General features: G+C 61.9%; 1 protein-coding gene across 10 annotated transcripts in view; it reads left to right on the top strand.

Moving 5' to 3' along the window:
* RGL1 (ral guanine nucleotide dissociation stimulator like 1) overlaps positions 1–27379 on the top strand; it is a 197367-nt gene that overhangs the window by 142331 nt on the left and 27657 nt on the right. For 8 of the 10 annotated variants that reach the window (XM_070055004.1, XM_070055002.1, XM_070055001.1 and 5 more), the window contains 4 exons: positions 9993–10070; positions 23063–23247; positions 25221–25345; positions 26397–26612. In XM_070055004.1, coding sequence (XP_069911105.1) covers positions 9993–10070; positions 23063–23247; positions 25221–25345; positions 26397–26612 — 604 coding nt within the window. The remainder of the gene's footprint in view (positions 1–9992; positions 10071–23062; positions 23248–25220; positions 25346–26396; positions 26613–27379) is intronic. The other 2 variants (XM_070054997.1, XM_070055000.1) reach the window with 1 other exon arrangement.

Raw genomic sequence — 27379 nt, forward strand, 5'->3', positions numbered from 1 at the left:
GGCGAGAGCAGTGAGGCCACACAGGCACGAGGCCTGTCAGCAGGGAACGTGGCTGAGCGCACAGGACAGGGGTCTGACTCTGTGCTTGCTCTGCAGTGCTGGGCTGGGCTGGCCAACGGTGGCAGCCTCGGCCTCCTGCTGTGGAGGGGAGGGTGGCAGAGCCCCCAGCTCATAGCACGTTTGAGGTCTAGACTGGATAGCATGAGTGACATTCTTAGAAACATGCCTGGAAATCCTGACTGCTTCCCGTTTCCTGGTGGGGTTCTTTCTTTGTGACACTGGTCACTATTTTAAATGATCTATTTTTGATTTTTTTTGAATATTTTAAATTATCTATTTTTAGAAGTCCAGTGTACTATCCATTGCGCCAGAGCCACCTATTATCTATTTTTTAAAAAAACATTTATTTGAAAGGCAGATTTAGAGGGAGGGACATGGGGGGAGAGACCTTCCCTCGCTGGTTAACTCCCCAAATGGCTGCAGCAGCCAGGGCTGGGCCAGGCCGGCCGGGAGCTGGGAATTCCGTCCTGGTCTCCGTGGGTACAAGGGCCCAATCCCCTGGGCCAGGCCATCTTCTGCTGCTTTGACTGGTTTGGAAGCAGTTCAGCTGGGACTCAAACTGGCGCCATATGGGATGCTTCGCCCCACGTCCCACAAGGCGGAGCACACTGCGGTGTTTCGTGGCCGTCCCACAAGGCGGAGCACACCGCAGTGTTTTGTGGCCGTAGGGATGCTTAGCCCCGTGTACCACGAGGTGGAGCACACTGCAGTGTTTCGTGGCTGTCCCACGAGGCTGAGCACACCGCGGTGTTTCGTGGCTGTCCCACGAGGCTGAGCACACCGTGGTGTTTCGTGGCCGTCCCATGAGGCTGAGCACACCGTGGTGTTTCGTGGCCGTCCCATGAGGCTGAGCACACCGCGGTGTTTCGTGGCCGTCCCACGAGGCTGAGCACACTGCGGTGTTTCGTGGCCGTCCCATGAGGCTGAGCACACCGCAGTGTTTCGTGGCAGTCCCACAAGGCGGAGCACACCGCAGAGTTTTGTGGCCGTAGGGATGCTTAGCCCCGTGTACCACGAGGTGGAGCACACTGCAGTGTTTTGTGGCCGTCCCACGAGGCTGAGCACACCGTGGTGTTTCGTGGCCGTCCCATGAGGCTGAGCACACCGCGGTGTTTCGTGGCCGTCCCATGAGGCTGAGCACACCGCGGTGTTTCGTGGCCGTCCCACGAGGCTGAGCACACCGTGGTGTTTCGTGGCCGTCCCATGAGGCTGAGCACACCGCAGTGTTTCGTGGCCATCCCACAAGGCGGAGCACACTGCAGTGTTTTGTGGCCGTAGGGATGCTTAGCCCCGTGTACCATGAGGTGAGCACACTGCGGTGTTTTGTGGCCATAAGGATGCTTAGCCCCGGGTACCACGAGGTGGAGCACACCGCAGTGTATCGTGGCCATCCCACGAGGCTGAGCACACCGCGGTGTTTCGTGGCCGTCCCACGAGGCGGAGCACACCGCAGAGTTTTGTGGCCATAAGGATGCTTAGCCCCGGGTACCACGAGGTGGAGCACACTGCAGTGTTTCGTGGCCGTCCCACGAGGCAGAGCACACCGCAGTGTTTCATGGCCGTCCCACAAGGCGGAGCACACTGCAGTGTTTTGTGGCCGTAGGGATGCTTAGCCCCGTGTACCATGAGGTGAGCACACCGTCGTGGCCGTCCCACAAGGCGGAGCACACTGCAGTGTTTTGTGGCTGTAGGGATGCTTAGCCCCATGTACCATGAGGTGAGCACACCGCGGTGTTTCGTGGCCGTGTCCCTTCCCCCAGGCTGTGTTTGCCGGGCTCGCTGCTGTGTCCTTGGGCAGGACAGGTGCCTGCAGCAGTGCTTAGGCTGAGGGATGGGCAGTGTCTGTTCTGTACGCTCCGTCACGAGCAGGTGCTTCGAGGCAGAACAGCAGATGCGACCCATCGCCGCTGCGTTGCGCGGGAGAGGCGGCGAGTGGAGGCTCCGCTGCCACTGGCAAGGCCTGTGGCCTCGTGTGTGTTCCAGCACCAACTCTGCTGCCTGGGAAAGCTCAGTGCGGGCCGCGCGGTCCTGGCCAAGCACTTCTGTGACGCATGCGGCAGCTCCGACTTGCTCTTTGCTGACCTCACTTAAAGACAGTTTGGTGCTGGAATCGGACGAGGCTCTGGCCAGATGTTCCTGGATCCATGCTGCCATCTGCCCACGGAGGGGTCCCCGTGACGTTCGTTTCTGCTGCCTTCCCGCTGCTCTGGCAGGTCAGGGAGGGAGGTGGGCAGCAGGGGGGCTCTCGGGAGCAGGCGCTGGAGCTGAACCCACTTCAGCAGCTCACGGCACCTCCCACAGGTGACCAAGAGCCGCCTCCAGGTGCTGGCGTCCTGAGCATTAATGCTCACGCTAACCTTTGATACCATCAAGCGCATGTTACCTCCTCTGTGCTTTTGTGTGTCCTAAGAGTTATTAGTAGGCTGGTGCCGCAGCTCAATAGGCTAATCCTCCACCTAGCGGCGCCAGCACACCGGGTTCTAGTCCCGGTCGGGGCGCCGGATTCTGTCCCGGTTGCCCCTCTTCCAGGCCAGCTCTCTGCTGTGGCCTGGGAGTGCAGTGGATGATGGCCCAAGTGCTTGGGCCCTGCACCCGCATGGGAGACCAGGAGAAGCACCTGGCTCCTGGCTTCAGATCAGTGCGGTGCACCGGCTGCAGCGGCCATTGGAGGGTGAACCAACGGCAAAAGGAAGACCTTTCTCTCTGTCTCTCTCTCTCACTATCCACTCTGCCTGTCAAAAAAAAAAAAAAAAGTTATTAGTAGTGTTAAATTCTCTTGCTTGTATAGGAAAGGTTTCTGACATAGTGGCGCGCAGGGTGGCTGTCGGGGCAGCGGTTCATACGCTGCCTGGGCCGCCCCCGTGCTGTGTGACTGCCTGGTTCCAGTCCCGGCTCTGCTCCCGCCGGTGTGCACTGTGGAAGGCAGCACGTTGTGGTCCACGTGCCAGGGTTCCGGCCACCCTTGTGGGAGACGCAGACGGGGTCTGGGCTCCTGGTTTCAGCGTAACTGAAGCCTTTGAGTAGAAAGCCAGTGACGGACCATCTCTCTCGTCTCCATCTCGTTTCTTCCTCTCGCTCAAATTAAAAAAAAAAAAAACGAAACTTGTTTACAAGGACAAGCAAATGATGCATTAGTTTTTTTTTTTTAAGCTTTATTTTATTTGCGAGGTAGATTTACAGACAGTGAGAGGAAGAGACAGAGAGGTCTTCCTTCTGCTGGGTCACTCCCCAGTGGCTGCAACGGCTGGAGCTGCGCTGATCCGGAGCCAAGAGTCAGGAGCTTCCTGTGGGTCTTCCGCAGGTGCAGGAGCCCAAGGACTTGGGCCATCTTCTACTGCTTTCCCAGGCCACAGCAGGGAGCTGGATTGGAAGAAGGGCAGCCGGGACTGGAACCGGCAGCCATATGGGATGCCGGTGCCACAGGCAGAGGATTAACCTACTGAGCCATGGTGCTGGCCCCCCCATTAGTTTTAATAACTCTCGTACCACTGCTCCCTGCAGGCCAAGTGGAAACAAGCGGGGGTCTCCCAGGAGCCTGTGTCCCCTGAGCTTGGAAACGCGTGAGGTGTTTGGTCAGTTTGCCCATCCTGTTGATTTAGAGGGAAAGCCGTGGGGGTCTTCCGAGTGCAGGATGCAGACCTGCCCGGTCTCCTGACCGGTGGGCAAGGGGGATTCCCCAGCACAGGAAGCCATTTGCTCCGCGCGCCGGGAGAGCCGGTGACTTCACACAGGCTCCCGGCTCTGGGTGCTGATGACTCGTGAGCAGCAACAGAACCTTACGAGCTAAGAGGTGGGTGGTTGGCTGTTGAATGGCAGATTGTTGAAGGTCGTGTTTCCCGCGACTGTGTGGATGATGACGCTGGGGAAGACAGGGTCCCTACGGGCACAGCCCCGCTGGGTGCCCTTGCTGGGGAGCCGGCTCCTCGTGGAGCATGTCTCACGCGTGATCCTTACACATGTGTCCATAGCAGCAGAACGGGGCCCCAGAGATGCCCACCCCAGTCCCTGCAGCCAGTGAGCGTGTTAGATTGCGTGGCACGGGCACCGGGGTGGATGACCAAGTGGCTTTAAGAGGAGAGGCCCTTGCCTTGTCTGGGTGGGTTCCGTGTAATCGCGAGATTCGGAGGAGAGGCAGAGAGTGTGGGCGTGGGGTCCGAGCGATGCTGTGTTGCTGGCTGTGGAGATGGAGGCGGGGCCTGGGGCCTGGGAACACAGGCGGCCTCTGACTCCGCGAGTGTGGGACGGTGAACTTGTTCGAGGCCCGAGTTTGTGCTCATTTGTTGCAGCAGCAGATAAGAAGCTGATGTTAGGGAGAGGACTCTGCGTCCAGGCCCATGGCTCCAGGGCGCGGAGTGGCAGGTGCTCGCCTTCACCTTGCTGTGTCCAGGACGGCACGCCCCCCACGGTCTGGTCTGGCGCAGACAGAACGGGGCTCGGCCTCGGCACCCACGCCCGTGGTGGTCCCCCCTCAACCCTGTAACCAGAAGCGCAAACTGCTGCTTTAGAATCCCACCCCGCCCAGACCTCAGGAAGGAAGAAGGAAGCGCCTCCTTCCTGCGGCTCCTCCGGAAGCCTGGATCTGCCCTGGGCAAGGCTGCGCTTCCCCGGCAGCACCGTGGCCTGGCCCTTTTGCCCGAGAACACGCGTGCCCCCAAGGGTCGCGGTCAGAGGCTCTGCCCCATCGCAGCCCCCAGGCCCGAGAGATTAGGGTGTTTGTGAAGGAGCAAGCGGAATTGCTCCGAGGGTTCCAGAGGGGAACCAGGTGGGGCCCCTGGCCCTGGCTCCAGCTGCCCTGGGCATCTGGGGAGAGAACCAGCCGATGGGAGAGATTTCTCTGTTTCTCTTTTTCTTTGCCTTTCAAATAAATTTTTAGAACCATTTTAATTTGAAAGGAAAAGGGGTTAGCTGTTTCTGCGTCAGTCGGGTTTTCTCGCCAGCTGTGTTCGGCTTTTTCTGATGTGTGGTTCTGGGAGCTGAGCCCTCGAGGACGACTCCAGGCCCCGTGTCCTGGAGCACAGCTGTTGCCCTTCACCTCTGCTGAAGACGAGGTGGCGCCAGTGTGCACGCAGAGAGGTGGGGGCCGCCATCGCGCTCTCCCTGGCACACCCGGGGTCGGGGGGGCAGGGAGCCCAGGCTGGCACTGGATTGCTGGTCCTGTGCCGCCTCATCCCGGACCGGATGTGGCCTGTGGCCATCAGGCGCTTCGGGCTCCCTGCCCCGTCCGTGGTCCTTCAGCATGGCCCATGCCGTGTGGCAGGCAGGTGTCCAGCACTGCCACCTGTCGGGGTGGGGTGGAACGTGGATGGCCCCCCAGGTCTGAGTGCAGGAGATGGGCCGAGGAGAGCCCTAGGTACAGTGGGCGCTCTAGCAGGGGCCGACGTGACTTCCTGTCGAGATGAGAAACGGCGCGGCCAGGGGCGCCAGGCGATTGTCCTGCCCTTGGGTGGGCAGCGGCTGAACCTGTGTCCTTTTCTTGGCCTCCTCTTGGAGACGGCTGTGGACAGGGGCTGGAGCAAAGGTGTTTCTGAAGGGAGTTCCGTGGCGAGCGGGGACTGTCGAGAGGCAGCAGTCCCAGGCACTGTCTGCTGTGGGGTGCCTGTGTGGGGTGGGCGCAGCTCCTCTGGGGTCTGCTGGACTTGCTCAGTCACGGGAACCTCTGGCCTCGGGAAGCACGGAGCAGGGCTCTGCCCAGCCCTGCGCCCCTTCCCTCAGCCTGGACCTCTCCCTTCCCTCGACAAACTAACTCCACAGGGGCCCCAGACCTTTCCCGGGGGCTTGGTGGCTGCAGCCCAGGCCTTGGGTCTCAGGGCGGGGAGGGCCCTGTCACAGGGCACTAATCAGAGGGACAGGACAGCCGCGGGCTGCTCTGTGGACTCGCCGGCTTCTGCCCTCGCTAGTGCCGGCACCTGCAGGCCATTTCGCCCGGATCGTTCCCCTGGGTCCAGGTAGCCCCTGGACATTCTTCTCATAGCTGACCTGTGCTGTGTGGGTCAGTTAGGGAAGAATGCTGGGCTGTTCCTAACCCAGGGGTCATTGGAAAATCAGACCCCCCGGAGGCGCCTAGGTCAGCAGCTTCGTGGGAGGCCTGCCTCTTCTCTGTGCGCTGTCCCTGCCCTGCCCTCCCCACGTTCTTTCTTCAGGGTAGTGGAGGTTCCGTGAGCTCACAGGAGACACAGCTCAAGGGTATCTGCTGCACGCAGGGGAGGAGGTGCGGTGCCATGGCCGGCTGTGCCCTCGCCATGGCCCTGTCACTCGGGGGCCTCCCCTGCTGTCCCCTCTTAGCCTGTTGTGTTCCCATAGAGCAGCGTCCTCCCCTGCCGAGGCCCTGCCCCGGCTACTGGGCCTTGGCGCTGGCTCTTCCTGTGGCACGGGAGGTGCTCTCCCTGAGGTCCGTGTGGCCGTTGCTGCCTCCTTGTCACATGCGCCCTGGTCCTCCCTAGAATACCGCCTGTCATGCCATCTCCCCTCCTTGCTGTTTTTTTTTTTTTTTTGTTTTTTTTTTTTTTTTTTGGATTTACTTTATTTATTTGAAAGACAAGAGTTCCAGAGAGGTAGAGACAGAGAGAGAGGTCTTCCATCTGGTGGTTCTCTCCCCAGCTGGCTTCAACAGCTGGAGCTGAGCTGATCCGAAGCCAGGAACCAGGAGCTTCTTCCAGGTCTCCCACGTGGGTGCAGGGGCCCAAGCACTTTGGCCATCTTCCACTGCTATCCCAGGCCATAGCAGAGAGCTGGATCGGAAGTGGAGCAGCTGGGACTCGAACCGGCGCCTGTGTTGGATGCTGGTGCTGCAGGCTGGGGTTAACCCACTGCGCCACACGTGCTGGCCCCATCCTTTCCCTGCCTTGCACGTTCACGTCTGACTCTGCGCACACCGACTGCTTCCAAGGCTCCCAGCTTGGAGAGTCCCAGCGTGGCGGAGCCCACGGCAGACAGAGAAGTAAAGGAGAAACCCTGAGCTTCTCCGGTTCAGGCCTGTTGAGCCGTCTCCCCGCTTCTCCCCGTGGTAGAGGATCAGCAGGTTTCTCTCTGGGCTTCCGTGAGAGCCAGGTCACGATGCACGGAAAGCCAGCCCCTGGCGCCTGGCTCACCACAGGGCTCAGCCACCATCGCTGGGCCAGGGTGGGCGGAGCCGAGTGGCTGCGCGACATCCCGGGTGGGCTTGTTGAGCCTCTCCAGGGCGGGGCCCTGCTGCGGACCCTGCCCCCATGCACAGCTTCGTCAGGACCAGTGGCCACCTCAGTGCCAGGAGAGGCCCAGGGCAGAGCCGCCCCCGGAAGTGAGTGTTCCCTGTGTGAATGCCAGTGGCCTGCGAGACCCCGGGTGGATCTGCTCCCTTTGATTTCTGTGGTAATTGTAGCCTGCAGCAGGTACTGCTCCAGGCTGTCCTGGAGGCAGAGAATCGCACCCGAGCCATGCCGCTAGCCGTGTTTAATGGAGGTTTTGCCAGTTGCCATCTGGAGAGGCTGCTGCTCAATGCCACGCCTTCTAAAGAGGCGGGGCTTTGGCCCTGAAGCCGGTAGCCCTGCAGACACTGGAGGCGGCCTTGCTGGTGTGGCCCCAGCCCTTCCACGGCTGTGAGGCCTACGTGTGTGCCCTGCATTCACTGCCCTGGAAGGGGAGGGATGGTTGTGCCCTGTCTATGCCCTGTCTGTGTCCTGTCTGTGCTCTGACTGTGTCCTGTCTGTCTCTTGTGTCCTGTCTGTGTCCTGTCTGTGCCCTGTGTCCTGTGTCCTGTCTGCCCTGTCTGTGACCTGTCTGTGCTCTGACTGTGTCCTGTCTGTCTCTTGTGTCCTGTGTCCTGTCTGCCCTGTCTGTGTCCTGTCTGTGTCCTGTCTGTGCTCTGTGTCCTGTCTGTGTCCTGTGTCCTGTCTGCCCTGTCTGTGCTCTGATTGTGCCCTGTCTGTGTCCTGTGTCCTGTCTGTGTCCTGTATCCTGTCTGCCCTGTCTGTGCCCTGTCTGTGCTCTGTCTGTGTCCTGTCTGTGTCCTGTCTGTGCCCTGTCTGTGCTCTGTCTGTGTCCTGTCTGTGTCCTGTCTGTGTCCTGTCTGTGCTCTGTGTCCTGTCTGTGTCCGGTCTGTGCCCTGTCTGTGTCCTGCACTGATCTGTGGAAGCCACAGAAGCACTGAGAGGTTTGGGTCCAGGGCCTGCTCTACAGGCAGGACCACGAGATTTCCTGGCCGGTTAGGTGGGGAGGAGTCGGTGGGTGTGAGCCCAGCAGCTGCACCCTGGCTCCTACTGGTCTCCAAGCATCACGCCGGTCCTGGTGGCTAGGAGAGACCCCACACAGGCTGCCGAGCGAGGGGACAAGGCAGCAGGCCACTTAACAGGAGGGCTTTGCACACAGGATAGGTCACCATGTCCTCCTTGGGCCACCTGATGCATTGTGGCTTCACACTCTGGGGTATCAGCCCGACCTGCACCTCAGCTCTGAGTCTAAAACCTGTGGAGACCCAGGGCCGGGCCCGGGGACTGCGTGCTCGCCACTCTAGGCCGCGGGGCCTGCTCGCTGCTTCAGTTCTGCCTCCCCGCTCACAAAACATCTGATTTTCCAGATGAACCGGAGGTAAGAGGCCTGAGCTGGCGCGTGATAGAAGCAGAGGTCGAGTGGCAGGTGTAGGAGGCTGGAGTGCACCCTGGGACGACAGACGGCCTGTGTGAGAGGACCCATGCCCATCTTGCTTGGCCGTGGCCAGGGGCTCAGCCCCAAATCCCATGTTGTTTACTAGGAATCTCACTGCCCAGCCCTGTCTTGTTCCCCAGAGGTTGAGAAAGTCCTCATGGGACTGAGCTCTTATCTCAAGAAGAACAAAGGGCGCCTCTCACAGCAGGTGCAGGACAGAAGGGAGGGGAGCGGGAGGGTGGCTGAGGCTGCCGAGCCCTGGGGGTGAGGGAGGCGCAGGACAGGGCCTGGCGGCGCCTGAGAGGGGCCAGGTGCACCCGCATGGGCCTTCAAGTTTCCCAGGACCTGGGAGTGTTGCAAACCTGAGGCACGAGGGTCTGACGCCACTCATCCCCCGCAGAGGACAGAAGTCTGCTCGTCAGGACCTGTGTGCCCGGTCTGCCTGCCGGGAGCCGGCCGAGGCGCTGGGTTCCCAGAGCGAGTGCGCCTTCAGGTGGAGGGAATCTGCCGGGCCGGCCTGCTCACAGGTGCACCTGCAGCTGCAGCTGCACCTCTGGGAGCTTCTGAGTTTGTAGTGGGGAATGAAGTATTTCTTTAAGATTGATCGATTTATTTGAAAGGCAGAGTTTTATATATATATGTGTGTATATATATATATATATATATATGTATGTATGTATTTTTGTGAGAGAGAGACAGAGAGAGAGAGAGAGAGAGAGGTCTCCATCTGCTGGTTCACTCCCCAGATGGCCACAGCGGCCGCAGCTGGGTCGATCTGGAGCCAGGAGCTCCTTCCCAGTCCCCCACGTGAGCGCAGGGGCCCGAGCACCTGGCGTCTTCTGCGGCCTTTCCAGGCACATGGCCTGGGAGCGGGCCAGCAGTGGAGCAGCCGGGACTTGATCCGAACCAGAGCAGCTTTACTGCTATGCCACAGTGCTGCCCCCCAAACATTTAAATTTAAGCACCTGTTGCTTTAGAAAAATAGACCCCTGCTGGCGGCTCCCACATTGTCAGCGTCGCTGTGTTAGGACGGGCCACGTCCCCTCTCACAGCTGCAATGCCTGTGGGCTGGCGTGCCACAAATCTGCCTGCTCCTCCTGTGGACGCCTCCCTGGTCGGGGAGAAGCTGCTGGAGGCTGGCAGTTCAGGGGGAAGCTCACGTGGTGTGACTGGCGCATCGCTTTTCCGCTAAGCAACCCAGAGCTGCACCGCGCCGCTCCCTCCTGCCAGGGGCAGCCATTCGTCCCCAGTGGGAGGGCTGCAGCTGCTTGCCAGCACTGCTGACCGGTTTCCTTGTTGTTTGGTCCATCAAGGTACGGAGACCTGACAGGCCCACGCTGTGAGGAGGACGGAGGCCCAAGTTCCCCGGAGTCCAAGGCCATCATCAGGAAGTGAGTGTGTCTTTCTCTGTTGCGTGCAGACCGTTCAAGGATCTCTCAGGACACAGCTGGGTGCAGCTTCTGCTCTACTCATACCAAGTGCAGGAGAGCAAAGAGCTGCTCTCTGGTTCCCTCCGTCAATCAGCAAAAATTGTTTATTCCTCCAGGCTCTGTGCTGACTCAGTGCAGTCAGTGTGTGCACAGGAGAGTGAGGGACACACACACACACATCCCAGTGCATGACAGTGTGTGCACAGGAGAGTGAGGGACACACACACACACACACATATACACATGTCCCAGTGCAGTCAGGGTGTGCACAGGAGAGTGAGGGACACACACACACACACACACGTGTCCCAGTGCAGTCAGGGTGTGCACAGGAGAGTGAGGGACACACACACACACACACACACACGTGTCCCAGTGCAGTCAGTGTGTGCACAGGAGAGTGAGGGACACACACACACACACACACAGACGTCCCAGTGCAGTCAGTGTGTGCACAGGAGAGTGAGGGGCACACACACACACACACATGTCCCAGTGCAGTCAGGGTGTGCACAGGAGAGTGAGGGACACACACACACGTCCCAGTGCAGTCAGTGTGTGCACAGGAGAGTGAGGGGCACACACACATACACACATGTCCCAGTGCAGTCAGGGTGTGCACAGGAGAGTGAGGGACACACACACACACGTGTCCCAGTGCAGTCAGGGTGTGCACAGGAGAGTGAGGGACACACACACACACACACACACGTGTCCCAGTGCAGCCAGGATGTGCACAGGAGAGTGAGGGACACACACACACACACACACACACACGTGTCCCAGTGCAGTCATTGTGTGCACAGGAGAGTGAGGGACACACACACATACGTGTCCCAGTGCAGTCATTGTGTGCACAGGAGAGTGAGGGACACACACACACACACACACATACACACACGTGTCCCAGTGCAGTCAGTGTGTGCACAGGAGAGTGAGGGACACACACACACACGTGTCCCAGTGCAGTCAGGGTGTGCACAGGAGAGTGAGGGACACACACACACACACACGTGTCCCAGTGCAGTGTGTGCACAGGAGAGTGAGGGGCACACACACACACACGTGTCCCAGTGCAGTCATTGTGTGCACAGGAGAGTGAGGGACACACACACACACATATCCCTGTGCAGTCAGTGTGTGCACAGGAGAGTGAGGGGCACACACACACACACACATATACGCATGTCCCAGTGCAGTGTGTGCACAGGAGAGTGAGGGACACACACACACACATATCCCTGTGCAGTCAGGGTGTGCACAGGAGAGTGAGGGACACACACACACACATATCCCTGTGCAGTCAGTGTGCACAGGAGAGTGAGGGACACACACACACACATATCCCTGTGCAGTCAGTGTGCACAGGAGAGTGAGGGACACACACACACACATATCCCTGTGCAGTCAGTGTGCACAGGAGAGTGAGGGGCACACACACACACATACATATACACATGTCCCAGTGCAGTCAGGGTGTGCACAGGAGAGTGAGGGACACACACACACACATACATATACACATGTCCCAGTGCAGTCAGGGTGTGCACAGGAGAGTGAGGGACACACACACACACATATCCCTGTGCAGTCAGTGTGCACAGGAGAGTGAGGGACACACACACACACATACATATACACATGTCCCAGTGCAGTCAGTGGTACAGGATGGAATGCGTGAGTGGGAGCCCGGGTGAGGACTTGGCCCTGAGGGTCGTCGTCTTGCTGGGAGTCCCAGGCAGGGGCCCAGAGCCAGGATGCCCGTTCACGCCTGATGCAGCGTGGGCAGAGCCTGTGAACCCCGGGCCGAGAGAACAGGGAGGAGTGGTGCGGTGGGAGCCGTGTCGTAGCTGCTGCAGGGGAGGGGAGAGGGGGCAGAGTCTGTCACGGCAGGTGTTGCGGCGGCCCGTAGGGCAGTGGGGGCCAGGTCAGCCGGGTCGCGGGACTCGGGGGCTGGGGCTGGTTTTGACAAGGCATGGAGAGCTGCTGTGTCTCGCTCAGGCAGCGGGCAGGCTGCAGGCTGCAGCTCACTTCTGTGGGGGTGGCGAGGGCGTTGGCAGGGTGTGCCGGCTGCAGGTGCTCCCGGGAGGAGGACAGCGGCTGTGGAGGGCGCCTGGCAGGGCAGCGTGGGCCCCGCGTGTCTCCTGCTGACGCTGAGCTTGGGGTGGGAGGGCCGAGGGGGGGCTCGTTGGGCTCCCTCCTCTCACACAGAGGTTGGTGCTCTGGGACTGGACGAGGGCCGGCGGAGAAGAGTCCACAGGCAGAGCCAGGGTGCCCGCTGGGGTTGGAGGAGGTGAGGAAGAGGGGTCGGGAGCCGAGCGCTGTCGTGGGCAAGGAGAGAGCAGCAGCTCCGTCCGAGCAGAGTGAGGGACTTCAGGGATGCGTGGCCAGCTGCGCTCACTGGGTGTGGACTTAGGGAGTGGGGCTGGGGGTCAGGAGAGAGTGCAGGGAGCACCACGCGTCTGGCTGCAGGATTTGCCGCAAGGAGAGGGAAGAGGGTGCTCTGGGGACGACAGATTTGCATTTTGTTTCGTTGCGTCTGTCTTCAGAGTGCCATCCGGGCCTCCCATGTGGGTGCAGAGCCCCGCTGCTTTCCCAGGTCGTTGGCAGGGAGCTGGAGCGGAAGCGGAGCAGCCGGGACTCTACCAGCAACTCCTCCGGTGGTGGCGGAGCCTGCCGCAGCGCCACACCGCTCAGTATTCATTTTTGTGCTGGAAGGCTGGCTGGTGATCCTTGGGCACTTCAGAGGTTCACCTGCAGGAGCCAGGGATGTGGGAATTACAGAACGGGGGCTCGTTCTGACGCCGCATCGGGCTCTTCCTGGCTGGGCCATAATGTTCCAGAAACCCTGACAACACGGTGTGGGCAGTCCGGTGCCAGGAGCAACATCTGTGTGTCCCAGAGGGCCCTGGAGAAGTGTTTGGAGTGTGGAGTGGTGGTGAGGGCGTGGTCGGGGCTGTGCCATCAAAGCCGGGAGACGCAGTGTGTGTGGAGCTGCGGTGACACTGATTTGGGTTGCACCGTGAGGGCTAGGTGGGCGGGGCAGTCAGCCACAGGAAACATTCCTAGGAGCCGACAGTCTGATCCTACAGGGGGCTGGGCTGGGCGCCCTCCTGCTCCAAGCGTGGACGTGGACCGGCATGCGTGGTGGACGTGCGGCATTGCAGGCCGCCCAGGCTGCCGGGTTAGGACCTGCGTTGGAGCGAGACCCCCGCGTGGCTCGTAAGCACCCTAGAATCTGAGAATTATCCATGCAACAGAGAAGGGCCTTCTTACGGCAGCTGTTGGAGCGCGTGTGAGAGCAGAGATCCCTCAAGGGCCGAGCGGCCAGCTCGTGAGTGTGACCAGGACCCGTGACCACATTCGGAGATGAGCATGCTGTGTCTGCACAGGAGCTGGCGCTCGGTGGCCACGGAGCTCTCCAGGGCTAGCAGGTGGGGCGGTGCTGTGGATGGGCGCGCTGGGCGAGGCAGACGCCAGGGCTTCGCTTGTTGCTTGAAGCCCGCTCAGATCTCCTGGGCACCCGGAGCGCTGCCCTGGCTGGAGCGGCAGCACAGCCGTCTGAGGGCACTTAGCCCCCACAGGGAGCCCCCACCCCCGGGCCCTCGGGGACAATGGTCCCTTCCCAAGCCGCACAGCGCTTGGGAGAAAGTTCCTGACCCTTTTCTTCAGACTGCGTTGCCTGTTTAAAAAAGTTGTGCCTGCTGCAGATACGCCTCCTGACGCCAGAACGGGCAGCTGTGTGCCGCGGCTGCGGAGCGCCGCAGGCCCTGGCCGCTGCCCGCGCCCGGCCCTCGCCATCTCCTGCTGCTGCTCTGGTGCTCTGCAGCCCACTGCACCACTGTCCTCGGCCCTCTCTGGGAGGCTCCGCTGCCCCCGATCCCACCTCAGCGCCCGTGGCGCCCAGGCCCGCGTGAAAAGCCTCTTTATTTTGGAACGGCCCGTGCTTGTCAGAAGAGCAGTGTGATGATTCGGAAGTTGACGTGCGAGTGCAGGGCTGTGGCAGCTCCGTCCCCTGGAGCCATGTGGCCCCCGCTCGGCCACTTCACCCTTGGGTTCCGTTTCTTCACCGGAAAACCCGAGGCGCCTGGTCTCTGGGGTCCTTCGGGGCTCCCCGGCGTCTAAGGCAAAGCTGGGCGGGCTCCGGGCAGGCGGCCGTGCTGCCTCTCTGTGTTGCATGAGGATGGAGGGAGGCTGATGCGCTGCCGTTCGCCGAGCCCCGTCGCTGCTCGCCGTGCTGGGCAGGCAGAGCCGGCTGAGGCGCCCTCGGCCCTCCCTGCTGTGACCTTCTCTGGGGACCCGGCGCGGTCTGAGGAGGCAGCAGCCCGTCCGGGGCGCACCTGTGTGGAGGCTGCGGGCGCCCTGCTGGGCTCAGCCCTGAGAGGAAATGCCCGGGTGTTGCTTTCTTGGGCTCTCGCTGTGAAGCAGAGGGTGACCCTTCACTCGATACAGGCCCCAGGTACCAAGGTAGCAGTTGTGTTTCTACATGCAGATCTAAGCAGCCCTCTAGACGTTTAAAGAATTTTCCAGAAGGAACACGTGGAAATGCAGATGAGGCCTCCTAGGTGCAGTGAAAGGAGCGCTGGGTGCCACAGCGGCGCCCACGTGCATGGCGCTCCACCCCAGCCCTGAGCGTGCCCTGTGCAGCGTCGGGGGCCTCTGCCTGCCTGGCCAGAAAAGTCCCCGGGGTAAAGGACTCAGTCTGCCAGGCTTCTGGGTACCCAGGGGTGTGGTGAGGTGCCCAGGGGTGTCAGGGGTGTGGTGAGGTGCCCGGGGGGTGTGGTGAGGTACCCAGGGGTGTCGGGTGTGGTGAGGTACCCAGGGGTGTCAGGGGTGTGGTGAGGTGCCCGTGGTTGTGGTGAGGTGCCCAGGGGTGTGGTGAGGTGCCCAGGGGTGTCAGGGGTGTGGTGAGGTACCCAGGGGTGTGGTGAGGTGCCCAGTGCCCAGGGGGTGTGGTGAGGTGCCTGTGGGTGTGGTAAGGGGCCCGTGGGTGTGGTGAGGTGCCCAGGGGTGTGGTGAGGTGCCCAGGGGTGTCAGGGGTGTGGTGAGGTGCCCAGGGATATCAGGGGTGTGGTGAGGTACCCAGGGGTGTCAGGGGTGTGGTGAGGTGCCCAGGGCCCAGGGGGTGTGGTGAGGGGCCTGTGGGTGTGGTGAGGGGCCCGTTGATTCCAGGGTTCAGAAAGGCCAGTGTTGAGGAACTGGGAACCCCAGCTGTGAACAGGAGACAGCGTCTGCCCACATCCTCCTGCTGTCTTCCGCGTGACAGACGCCGTGGAACGATGCCATGTAAACCAGGCAGAAAAGGGGATTTTGCCTGGAGCAGAATGATTCGGGCGTTGAGTTCCCACTGTAACCATCCTGAGCGTCTACACCGTAAGTCTGTTCTCTGAAACGGGCACTCGTAGCACATGCATCATACACCCATGTGCACACATGCTAACATCTGTACGCAGGACATGTTAATGTGCATTGTATAGCGCACATGTATGCGCATGCCAACGTGCATGGTACACACATGCATGCTAACATGCATTGTACATGTGTGTGCACACACTGACTGCATTATGCATGTGCGCACATGCTAACATGCCCGGAAATGGTCTGTGTGCTGAGGGGGAGGTGGGCAAAGAACTGTGCAGAGCTAAGACTCAAGACTGGGGGAGTGGAGGGCTTAACGTGGAAGGGGCAGGGAAGAGACCTGCCCCACACACCCAGCGCACGTGGTGCTAAGGTGGTAGCATTCTACCTTCAGGGACGTGGGTCACGGTGTCACCGGGTCACCTGCAGCATGGGGACACTGCGTGTGCGCTCTGCCAGGCACCGTATGTTCGCTGCTTCCGCGACGCCCACGATACCCCGACCGTACGTTCGCTGCTTCCGCGACCCCCACGATACCCCGACCGTACGTTCGCTGCTTCCGCGACCCCCACGATACCCCGACCGTACGTTCGCTGCTTCCGCGACCCCCACGATACCCCGACCGTACGTTCGCTGCTTCCGCGACCCCCACGATATCCCGACCGTACATTCGCTGCTTCCGTGACCCCCACGATATCCCGACCGTACGTTCGCTGCTTCCGCGACCCCCACGATACCCCGACCGTACGTTCGCTGCTTCCGTGACCCCCACGATACCCCGACCGTACGTTCGCTGCTTCCGTGACCCCCACGATACCCTGACCGTACGTTCGCTGCTTCCGTGACCCCCACGATATCCCGACCGTACGTTCGCTGCTTCCGCGACCCCCATGATACCTCAAGATGCTGTCCTCATTTCCAAGGCCCGTCGCACAGCAGGGGTCTGCATGTGACCCCTGCTTCCTGCCCCGCTCCTGTCCCTCAGGCTGCTGTCCCAGGTGCCCAGTGACCCCTGCTTGCCGTGCGGCACTGCTGCAGGGGCCGGCGCCCTGGGAGTCACCGTGGGGACCTCTCGTGGCGGATTCCCTATGACTGCCTCATGTCTTCTTGCTGAATGGACCCCTACAGCTGCTGGCCCCGTGGAAGCTGGCGGAGCCCCACAGGGAGCAGGCGGCCCCCTCCCGGACTTGGGGGTTGGGGAGTGAGTTGCTGAGGTCCCTGGAAGACGATCTTGGGGAGTGCAGTGTCGTACAGTGTCGTCTCTCCCGAGAGCCGGGATCCGTGGCTGCTCAGTGGGAACCATCCCTGGTTAGCATCAGACGTACTTTCATAATTGTCATGACGACTGCACTCTTCTGCCCATTCTGCACGTGAGAAGCCCGAGGTGCAGGTTGAGGAATGTGTCCGAGCTCATACGGTGAATGCATGTGAGCAGCTGTGCAGCAAACGTGCAATACAGCCAGTACCTAAAGTGGACACATGGCAAATGCACACGTACAGTGACTACGGTGAACGTGGATATATAGCAAATACACACATACAGCAAGTACGTGCATGTGCATGGCAAGTACATACAGGCACACCGTGAAGACACACACAGCGATTTACATACCAGGAGCACATACGTGTGCATGTCAGTACATACACACGGAGTGAACACTACATACCACGAGCACATACATGTGTGTGTTCAGTACATGCACGCAGTGAACACTACATACCACGAGCACATACATGCGTGTGGTGAGTACATACGTGCCCACAGTGAACACTTACATACCAGGAGCACATACGTGTGTATGGTGTGTACATACGTGCCCATAGTGAACACTTACTACCATGAGCACATACATGTGTATGGTGAGTACATACGTGTGTGCAGTAAACACTTACATACCACGAGCACATACATGTGTATGGTCAGTACATACATGCATGCAGTGAACAATACATACGACGAAAACATACATGTGTATGGTGATCACATACGTGCCCACAGTGAACACTTACATACCACGAGCACATACGTGTGTATGGTGAGTACATACGTGCCCACAGTGAACACTTACATACCATGAGCACATACATGTGTATGGTGAGTACATATGTGCCTGCAGTGAACACTTACATACCATAAGCACATACATGTGTATGGTGTGTGCATACATGCCCACAGTGAACACTTACATACCACGAGCACATACATGCGTGTGGTGAGCACATACGTGCCCACAGTGAATACATGCATACAGCGAGCACATAGGGAGTACATGCACGCAGTGAGTGCATGCAGTAGACACATACAGTGGGCACATACGTGTACGCAGTGAGCACATGCACACAGTGAGTAACTGAGAGAGCTGGGCCAACCCCGGCCCAGTCTGCACGTGTGGCCTCTGCCTCTCTCTCGCTGATAGAAGAGAGATGTTCTGAGCTCGTGGTCTGGGGTGAGACAGGAGTGCAGGGGTGAGATGGGAGCGCAGGGGTGAGATGGGAGCGCGTGGGGTGAGACGGGAGCGCAGGGGTGAGATGGGAGCGCAGGGGGTGAGACGGGAGCATGTGGGGTGAGACGGGAGACAGGAGCGCAGGGGTGAGACGGGAGCACACAGGGTGAGATGGGAGCGCAGGGGGTGAGATGGGAGCGCAGGGGTGAGACGGGAGCGCAGGGGGTGAGACGGGAGTGCAGGGGTGAGACGAGCACAGGGGGTGAGACGGGAGCGTGTAGGGTGAGATGGGAGCGCAGGGGTGAGACAGGAGCGCAGGGGTGAGACAGGAGCACACAGGGTGAGACTGGAGTGCAGGGGTGAGACGGGAGCACAGGGGGTGAGACAGGAGCGCGGGGGTGAGACGGGAGCGCGGGGGTGAGACGGGAGCACAGGTGGTGAGACGGGAGCACACGGGGTGAGACGGGAACGCAGGGGTGAGACGGGAGCGCAGGGGTGAGACGGGAACACGGGTGAGACGGGAGTACACGGGGTGAGACGGGAGCGCAGGGGTTAGACGGGAGCGCAGGGGTGAGACAGGAGTGCAGGGGTGAGACGGGAGCACATGGGTTCTGGCTCGCCCTCTTTCCCGCCCACGGCCCCTGCCCTGGCTTCCTGGCTGCTGGCTTCCCCATCCTGCCTTCACCCCTCTCAGGGTCCTACCCCTGCTTTCCACCAGGGCCAGAAAGCGACAGGAGACTAGAAGGGTGCAGGGCGCGCCCCCCTCGGGAAGGGCGTCTGGCTGGGGTCTCGGCAGCCCCTCTGCGAGGCCGTCCTTGGAGGAGGGGCTGCCTGCCTTCCTGCCTGGTGGGAGAGAGCCTCTGGCCTGGAGGTGGTTCAGGTCGCACTTTGCCCACCTGCGGCCGTCGCGTGCTGGAACTCTCACCGCCTCCGCCTCTGCCCCACTCGCTCGCTGCGTGCGGCTCTGGGGTCAGCTGGGCGTCAGAAGGCCCTCGTGAGGGTTTGCTCGCCCTCAGGTCCTTTGCCCCCGCTGCCCCCTCCCTGTCCTGCCTGTCTCGGGGACGCGCCTCTCGTGACTGCGCTGCGAGCCTCCGTGGGGTATGTCCCTGCCCCGGGCTCTGAGCCCTCGCTGGCAGGGTCTCCCCACTGCTGTGCCGGGAAGGGTGTGCAGTGCAGCTCTGTGTGCTGCCGGGAGTGCCCGCGGCAGCCAGCAGTCCCGGGGGCCCTGCCTGGTCTCCCCCCCACCCCGCCTGGCCCCCACCCAGCCCCGCCTGGCCTTGGATGGGGAGGTTCCTGCCCCGTTGCGGGTTCCAGACAAGGTGAAGGCCCACGGTGGTCCAGGCCGAGGGGCAGGAAGCCGCCCTCCTGGTCCCCCTGTGCTCTCTCGTGGTTTTGTGCGGTTGCTTTCCTTATTGACACGACAAACGTTTCCCACCTGTCCCTGCTACTCGCTCTCCCGAGAAGGGAAGCAGAGACCTAAGCTGCCGCGAGCCCCGGGCCGTCCCCCACCCCTCACCCCCCCCGCCCGTGATCTGCCGCGGCCACGCAGAGGGCACGCCTGCTGACCTGCAGAGCCGCCGCCGCCTCGTGGGGACGTGCAGGTTCTGGGTAATCCCGTGCCTGGTCGCAGAGAGCCTCACTGGCTGCCTAAGCCAGGCTGTGGCGAGGTCGCCTCCACAAAGGGTAAGACGGGTAGACGAGCAGAGCTCACGAAAACCGTCAGCTGAGAGGACAGACTGCACCCAGTCCCTGCTCAGAATCCCCGGGTCGTGCCGGCCTGCGGCCTCCACTCAGTGAGCTCATCACAACGTGCCTTGTAGTCTGCCCCTGCTGTGTGTGCACGGACATGCACATGCAGGCCCGATGTGCACGCACACACAGGCAAGGGACATACGCTGTGTAACTGTGTGCAGTTGGGATGTCGGCCTCCCAGGAGGCCGTGGTGCGTCCACCCTGTGGGGCACATGCTCAGGACACAGCGGGGAGAGGTGTCCCTGAGACAGGGCCCAGCGCAGGAGGCCGTGGTGCGTCCACACCGCGGGGAGAGGCGTCCCTGAGACAGGGCCCAGCGCAGGAGGCCGTGGTGCGTCCACCCCGCGGGGCACGTGCTCAGGACACGGCGGGGAGAGGTGTCCCTGAGACAGGGCCCAGCGCAGGAGGCCGTGGTGCGTCCACCCCGCGGGACACATGCTCAGGACACGGCGGGGAGAGGCGTCCCTGAGACAGGGCCCAGAGCAGGAGGCCATGGTGCGTCCACCCCGCGGGGGCACGTGCTCAGGACACGGTGGGGAGAGGCATCCCTGAGACAGGGCCCAGCGCAGGAGGCCGTGGTGCGTCCACCCCGCGGGACACATGCTCAGGACACGGTGGGGAGAGGCGTCCCTGAGACAGGGCCCAGCGCAGGAGGCCATGGTGCGTCCACCCCGCGGGGGCACGTGCTCAGGACACGGTGGGGAGAGGCATCCCTGAGACAGGGCCCAGCGCAGGAGGCCGTGGTGTGTCCACCCCGCGGGACACATGCTCAGGACACGGCGGGGAGAGGCATCCCTGAGACAGGGCCCAGCGCAGGAGGCCATGGTGCGTCCACCCCGCGGGGGCATGTGCTCAGGACACGGCGGGGAGAGGCATCCCTGAGACAGGGCCCAGCGCAGGAGGCCGTGGTGCGTCCACCCCGCGGGACACATGCTCAGGACACGGCGGGGAGAGGCATCCCTGAGACAGGGCCCAGCGCAGGAGGCCGTGGTGCGTCCACCCTGCGGGGCACGTGCTCAGGACACGGCGGGGAGAGGCGTCCCTGAGACAGGGCCCAGCGCAGGAGGCCATGGTGCGTCCACCCCGCGGGGCACGTGCTCAGGACACGGCGGGGAGAGGTGTCCCTGAGACAGGGCACAGCGCAGGAGGCCATGGTGCATCCACCCTGTGGGACACATGCTCAGGACACGGCGGGGAGAGGCGTCCCTGAGACAGGGCCCAGCGCAGGAGGCCATGGTGCGTCCACCCCGCGGGGCACGTGCTCAGGACACGGCGGGGAGAGGTGTCCCTGAGACAGGGCACAGCGCAGGAGGCCATGGTGCATCCACCCTGTGGGGCTCCATGTGCGTCCAGTGGAAGACCCACACTGGTTTTTACAGACGTGCGCATTTGCATGGTAAATGGTTGTGCATAGTCACAGAAACATCTGGAAGGATGCCCTGCAGAGTGGTGACAGGTGGTCTCAGGGCAGGCTCAGAATCAAGGGGCAGGAGACACTTTGCTTGTGTTGTCTGTGTGTGTTAATGAGATTTACTTTTGCAATAAACAGGAGGTTTTGTGATTTTAGAAAGAACGTGTGTGGGTGGTTAAGGAGTTAGTGTCCCTGGGGTGTGGTTCTGCCTTAGTGCCGGAGGTGCCGCGTGGCTGCCGTCCCTGTGCCTCTGTGCGGTGCGTGCTCTGCTCCGTGTCTCGGCGTCCTGCGGCGTCATGGAGGGAGTGTGGCGCCACGGGGCTCACCCTGCCCCCCTGCAGGCGCTGTGCGAGCTCGCGTCCCCGCGGTCCTGCCGTGCCCTCCCCACTCCTTGGGAAGGAGGAGAAGGTGGTTGGGGGAACGCCGTGTACCTTGAACGCGAGGCCGCTGCTGGCTTCTCTGCCGAGTCAGGATGTAGGCGTTGGTGAGGAACGCAGAAACAGCACGAGCCACGGGCGTCCCTCAGGACGTGGGGGTCTGTGGGCTTCTCCCCTCGTTCTGTTTCTCCCAGAGCCCAGTTAACTCCTAGCTTCTGGAAGGCAGTGAAATTTTTTTCTGTTTGAAATGCAATGTTACAGAGAGAAGGAGAGACAGAGAAAGAGATCCTCCCTCTGCTGGTTCACTTCCCGGATGGCCACAAAGGCTGGAGCTTGGCCAGACTGAAGCCAGCAGCCAGGAGCTTCTTCCAGGTCTCCCACATGGGTGCAGGGGCCCAAGCAATTGGGCCATCCTCCACTGCTTTCCCAGGCCATGAGCAGGGAGCTGGCTCGAAAGTGGAGCATCTGGGACTTGAACCAGCGCCCACGTGGGAGGCCAGCACTGCGGACAGCCACTTTAACCGTGTAGGCCCCAGGAATGGGACTTTTAAAACGGTATTTAATGTGCAGCAAAGGTTTGGAGAGCGTGGGTGGTCGCCAGCATTGGTGGTTTCCTGTCATTTACTTGGGGTGTAGACAGCTGAGCATTGTGGGGACCCAGTGGAGTACACTGACCTGAGAGCAGGTGGCGCAGCGGCCTGCCTTCTGTCGGGCTCCCGGGACAAGTGCTCACGCGGGGAGAGGCGTCCCTGAAACAGGGCCCAGCGCAGGAGGCCGTGGTGCGTCCACACTGCGGGGCACGTGCTCAGGACACTGTGCTGCCGGCAGCCTGGCAGAGGGGCAGCAGAGTTGAGTAAACCGGGGTCTAAGGAATCATCGTGTGACGACGGTGATCCTGACGCTTGCTAAGAAGATTTTTTTTTTGGCTAAAAGCTTTCTGTCAGTTAGGTCTTTATAAAGGGCAGGTGTGTGTCTTGGTCCGCTTCTGCAGCTGTCCCCGGGGGCTGTGGTGGGGGCTCTGAGCCCGCACCCTCTCCACGGGGCACAGCCCAGCAGGTCCCTGAAGCCCTCCCGGATTTGCAGCACACACTGTTTCTGCCTGCTCTTCTGTCTCCTCCCTGGCCTGAGGGCCGCCTGCCCAGGGACCTGCCTCCTCCTGGGCGCTGAGCCCCGCCCACCCACGGCTTCTGCCGAATCTGTAGAGACCTCACCTCCTTCCCCTCTCAGACTGGAATTGGAGAGACAGAGGGGAGTTCCCTGCAGCTGTCTTGGTGTTGACGCTGCGCTGGTGATCTTTGTTGTGTGTGTGGGTTTATCTTTTCCAGATGGATTCTGGCTGCTGGAAGTACATTTTGTGGTCCTGGCTTGAGCACAGGTTGGAAAGTGCTGTCCACTGTGTGCACGGCCGTGAGGTGGCCATCAGAGCTCACTGAGTCTCCTGCCCCGGCTGGGTTTTTCCTGCCCTCAGTCACCGTGTGCAATAACCAAGCGTGGCAGCCTCCTTCCAAGTGCTTACGCTCCCTGAGGTTTCCAGGAGCCCTGGGACGGTGGGGTCCTGGCTGCCCCAGTGCCCCCCAGCTGGGTGCAGTGACACCGCCCTTGTCCCCACAGCGCCATCGCGTCCATCCTGAGGGCCTGGCTCGACCAGTGTGCTGAGGACTTCTGGGAGCCCCCTCTCTTCCCCTGCCTGCACCGGCTGCTGGCCTACCTGCAGCGGGCCATGCCGGGCTCGGACCCAGAGCGGAGGGCTCAGGGGCTGCTGGAGCAGTTCCAGAAACAGGACGTGGAGACGGACAGTGAGTACTGCTGGCCTGTGGACCCCGCCCGACCCCGGTGGCCCAGCGGGACCTGGCTGCCTGGGGCGGGTGTGGTGCAGGAGCCCCAGGTGCCCGCAGGGCTGCTCGCGAGGCCCGACCCCTCCCAGCCCGCTCCCTCGTTGCACAGGTGAGGAACCCGCGGCTCACGTGGGCTGAGTGCTCGCTGTGGGTTTCCCACGACTGCTTAGCTGCCCAGCCTGCACCTGCTCGCGCTGCCACTTCCCCAGCCCAGGGTGAGCCCGTGCCAGGCGGCCAGCCCTCCCCAGCAGGCAGGAGCGCATCCAGCTCCACCCCTGCCCTCCCCAGAGCTCGCAAAAGGGCTTCCCCTCCCACACGTGAGCTGTGCCAGCCAGAGCTCGTCACCCCGCACCTCGGCAGAGGAAGTCTCTGGGGCTGTTTCTTCCCAAGTGACTGCAGTATCGGGGACGCCCCTGCACGCCGTGGGGGGCTTGGCGCGCTCAGGCTTTGAAGGAGGTCGGGTGTGAGGGCTGGGGTGGGGCCGTGGCCGTGGCAGCTGACCCACTCGGAGCCTGTGGCAGAGTGTGGTGGCTGATTTCCTCGGGGAGGGAACGGGAACGGCTCGTCGGCACAGAAGCTCCCTGGGTGCCAATGAAAACAGGCTGATGTCCATGCAGTGCCCTGAGCGCTGCCCACAGGGCGCACTTGCAACTCCAGCCCCTGCCGCCCTCGCCCACGTGCGCCCCTCAGTGGCAGCTGCCGGCCGGCCTCAGGACTGCCCCCGAGCCAGGGTGCTGGGTTGGCCACACCCACGAATGAGCCTGTGTTCAATGTGGACAGTTTTCTTCAAGAAAGCCCCCAGCCCTGCCTGCTGAGTGCAGGGGTCCTCCCTGGGGCAGGCCAAGCCTTTGCACCCATGAGCCTCTGCGCTGTCCACATGTGTGGGGCAGCTGGTGAGGGCGCGTGAGGCCCACTCGGAATTCTTGTTGGGACCTGGATGTACTCTGCTGCACGAGAGAGTGCCAGGGCTGTGTGTAGGGAAAACGGAGAAGTCACCTCTGCAACGTGCTCCACACTCCTTCAGGTCCTCCCGTGTGTGTCCTGGACTCCAGGGGCAGGCCGGGACCCCGCCTCATTCTCAGTCCTAATCCAGCCCCCTCTGCGTTGGGATCACCCACGGCGTGGTCAGGGGCAAGTCCCCGTCACATTCCCGCCACCAGAGGGCGCAGGCACCACTTTCCCCCTGAACCCAGAACAGTCCACCCCAGCTTGGTCCAGGATGCCCCAGATTCTTCAATTCCACAAAGAGAAACAGCTTAAAAAGCAGCACACACATCTGGGGGGAGGTGGCTCCCTGGACCCCACCTCTGCTGAGACAGCAGGGAGAGGAGGAACCGGGAGGCCCAGGGCGGGGCCAAGGGCTCGGGCACACCTGCTCCAGTCAGGCCTCTCCTGGGTGCGAGTCCAGCGGTTTTCTGCGTGCCCCGGGGCTGTGCCCATGTCTGTCCATTGGTGATGGCTGTGGTCAGGCTCCCCTGCAAGCAGCTCTGTGCAGTCTGAGGATTCTGTAGGCTCTCTGAGAACCGAGGGCTTCGTGAGCGTGGCTGACGCCAGAGTGGCCCGGCCCACCCACGGAGACTGCCTCCTTCCTGCTCACTGCCCCAGGCCTCTCTTCCAAGAGCTCCCCCTGCCCCGCCCCAAGAATGATGTGTCTGGGCCTAGCAGTTAGCTGGGCTAGTCCTGGAGCTGATCCTTCGGCGTGTTGAGGATGTCACCGTGCCTGGCTCTGACCTCGGCCTAGGACCCAGGGGTTTGTGTGTGGTGGCCCGACGCCCTGGGTACACGCAGAGACGGAGGCCCGTGCCTCCCAGACCAGGCCGACTGCGCCTGCTCTGCCCCCTGTTGGTGCTCTCTGCTTAGCCTTAGCTGTCCAGTTCAGCCTGAGCAGTTCTCTGCTGTGGCGCAAATCGGATTCTTTTCCCGCATGTGAGCAGACGGGCCTCCCACCACCATCTCCTTCTGCCTGGAGGAGGAAGAGGGGCTGGAGGCCGGAGGACCGGCAGAATTCACCTGCTTCTCGGAGGACCTGGTGGCGGAGCAGCTGACCTACATGGATGCGGTATGTGTTCTCCGTGGCACCAGGTGGGGAGGCTGGGCAGGCAGGCCTCCCTGAGCCGTCCGAGAAATTCAGGCCAAGTTCCTGGAGTCTCGGGTGGAGGCGCCTTTTGCTTGAAGCTCTGGACGGGGTGAGAAGTGAGAATTCTAAGCCCGTGGAACCAGATCTGCCCGTCCCGTGGTATTTCCCTCCTGTAGGCCCACAAATACTTCAGGAGCTGAGCTGTTCACTCAGAGGACCGTGCAGGGGTCAGAGCCCAAGTTAGGAAAAGGCCGAGTCTGGGGCTCGTGTCCACGTGTGCTTCGTGTGTCCACGAAGGCTGGGTGCTCTGGCAGCTGTGCGTGACTGCGTCAGTCACAGCTCACGGCCCCACGGAAGCAGAGAGGCCTGTGGGCTGTGTCCGGCCTCAGGCTGTCCGCCTGTCTGTCACCACCATGGCCCAGCAGGTGGCAGAGTCCCCTGCTCCTCGCGTGAGCAAGTGAGAGTGACCTGCTCGCGTTTGCTCTCGGCTTCCGCGATCGGGAGTGTAACAGGAGCACGGAGGACTTTGCAGGCCCCTCATTCCAGAGCAGACCTGGCCCCACGTCCACTTCCTCGCCCTCCCCGGGAGGCGCTGGATCACCCCCTCCCCCCGCCCGGCGCTTCCTGCTGTGTTCATGTCGCAGACAGAGTGCGCGACATCGGCCGGCGTGGTGTGCACCGTGCCCATCCTCTGCCCCGGAGACGGTTCTTGGCGTGAGGGCCGCGGACGCACCAGGATGTGATCTGGAAGCTAAAATGACCCCAACCACTGCTTTCTTTCCCTTTTTATTTTTTCTGAGTCGTAGTGTGGGTTTTACCTGAATTTCCTTTCAATTTCCTTGCTTGTTGAGCAGGCCGAAGAGCTGGCGTAGTCTTTCTGACCTCTGCGCTCGTGAGGGACGGTGTGTGCTAGTGGTTTGACCGCAGCTGGAATGGCCACCAGGAGGCAGGGAGAGGGCTGCGTGCCCAGGGTAGGGGCTTTGCTGGTGCGAGGCCCGCGCCGCCCTCACAGCCCTGCCCTTGTCTCTTCCAGCAACTCTTCAAGAAAGTGGTGCCCCACCACTGCCTGGGCTGCGTCTGGTCGCAGCGGGACAGGAAGGGGAACAAGCACCTGGCGCCCACGATCCGCGCCACCATCTGTCAGTTCAATGCGCTCACCAGGTGTGTCGTCAGCACCGTCCTGGGCGGCAGGGAGCTCAAGACCCAGCAGAGGGCCAGGGCCATCGAGAAGTGGATCGGTGTTGCTCATGTGAGTCGCAGGGTAGCCGCTGCGGGGGCCGCCCGAGCTCCGAGTCGGGGCTCTGGCCGTGAGGGAGGCTTGCGGCATGCTACTGTAGCTTCAGAGAGGGAGAGGGAGAGAGGGAGAGGGAGAGAGAGGGAGGGAGGGAGGGAGCGAGGCAGGGAGGCAGGTGCCGTCTTCCCTTGGGAGCAGGCTTATTTCTCCTGTGAGACTGGTGTCCAGCCCACTCCTGTGCACTGGGTGCCCCACCGAGGCTGTGGCACCTGCAGCACCAGCTGTTCCTGCCACGCCCTCTGCCCTCTGCCCTCAGCATGGTGCAGGCTTGTGGCCGGGCAGCACCCTGGGCCGAGCTTCATCCCAGCATCAGTGCCTGCACCTGGCCACCTCCTTGGGACCCTGGTCTGTGTCTAAGGGCTGCACACCCAGATCTCATTCAGGGTGCGCTCATCCCCAGAGCCTGCTCAGCTCCTGTTGTACCTCCATGAGAAAGTGACAGATCCAGGCAGGCGGTCACCAGTGCTGGGTGAGCCCTGACCCCGTGAGCTCCTGACCAGTGTGAGCCCCGCCCCCTGTGAGCCCTGCCCCTGTGAGCCCTGCCCCCTGTGAGCCCCGCCCCCTGTGAGCCCCGCCCCCTGTGAGCCCCTGACCCCGTGAGCTCCTGACCAGTGTGAGCTCCTGCCCAGTGTGAGCCCCGCCCAGTGTGAGCCCCGCCCCCTGTGAGCCCTACCCCTGTGAGCCCTGCCCCCTGTGAGCCCCGCCCCCTGTGAGCCCCGCCC

Source organism: Oryctolagus cuniculus, chromosome 13 (assembly GCF_964237555.1).
Source record: "Oryctolagus cuniculus chromosome 13, mOryCun1.1, whole genome shotgun sequence".
NCBI lineage: Eukaryota > Metazoa > Chordata > Mammalia > Lagomorpha > Leporidae > Oryctolagus > Oryctolagus cuniculus.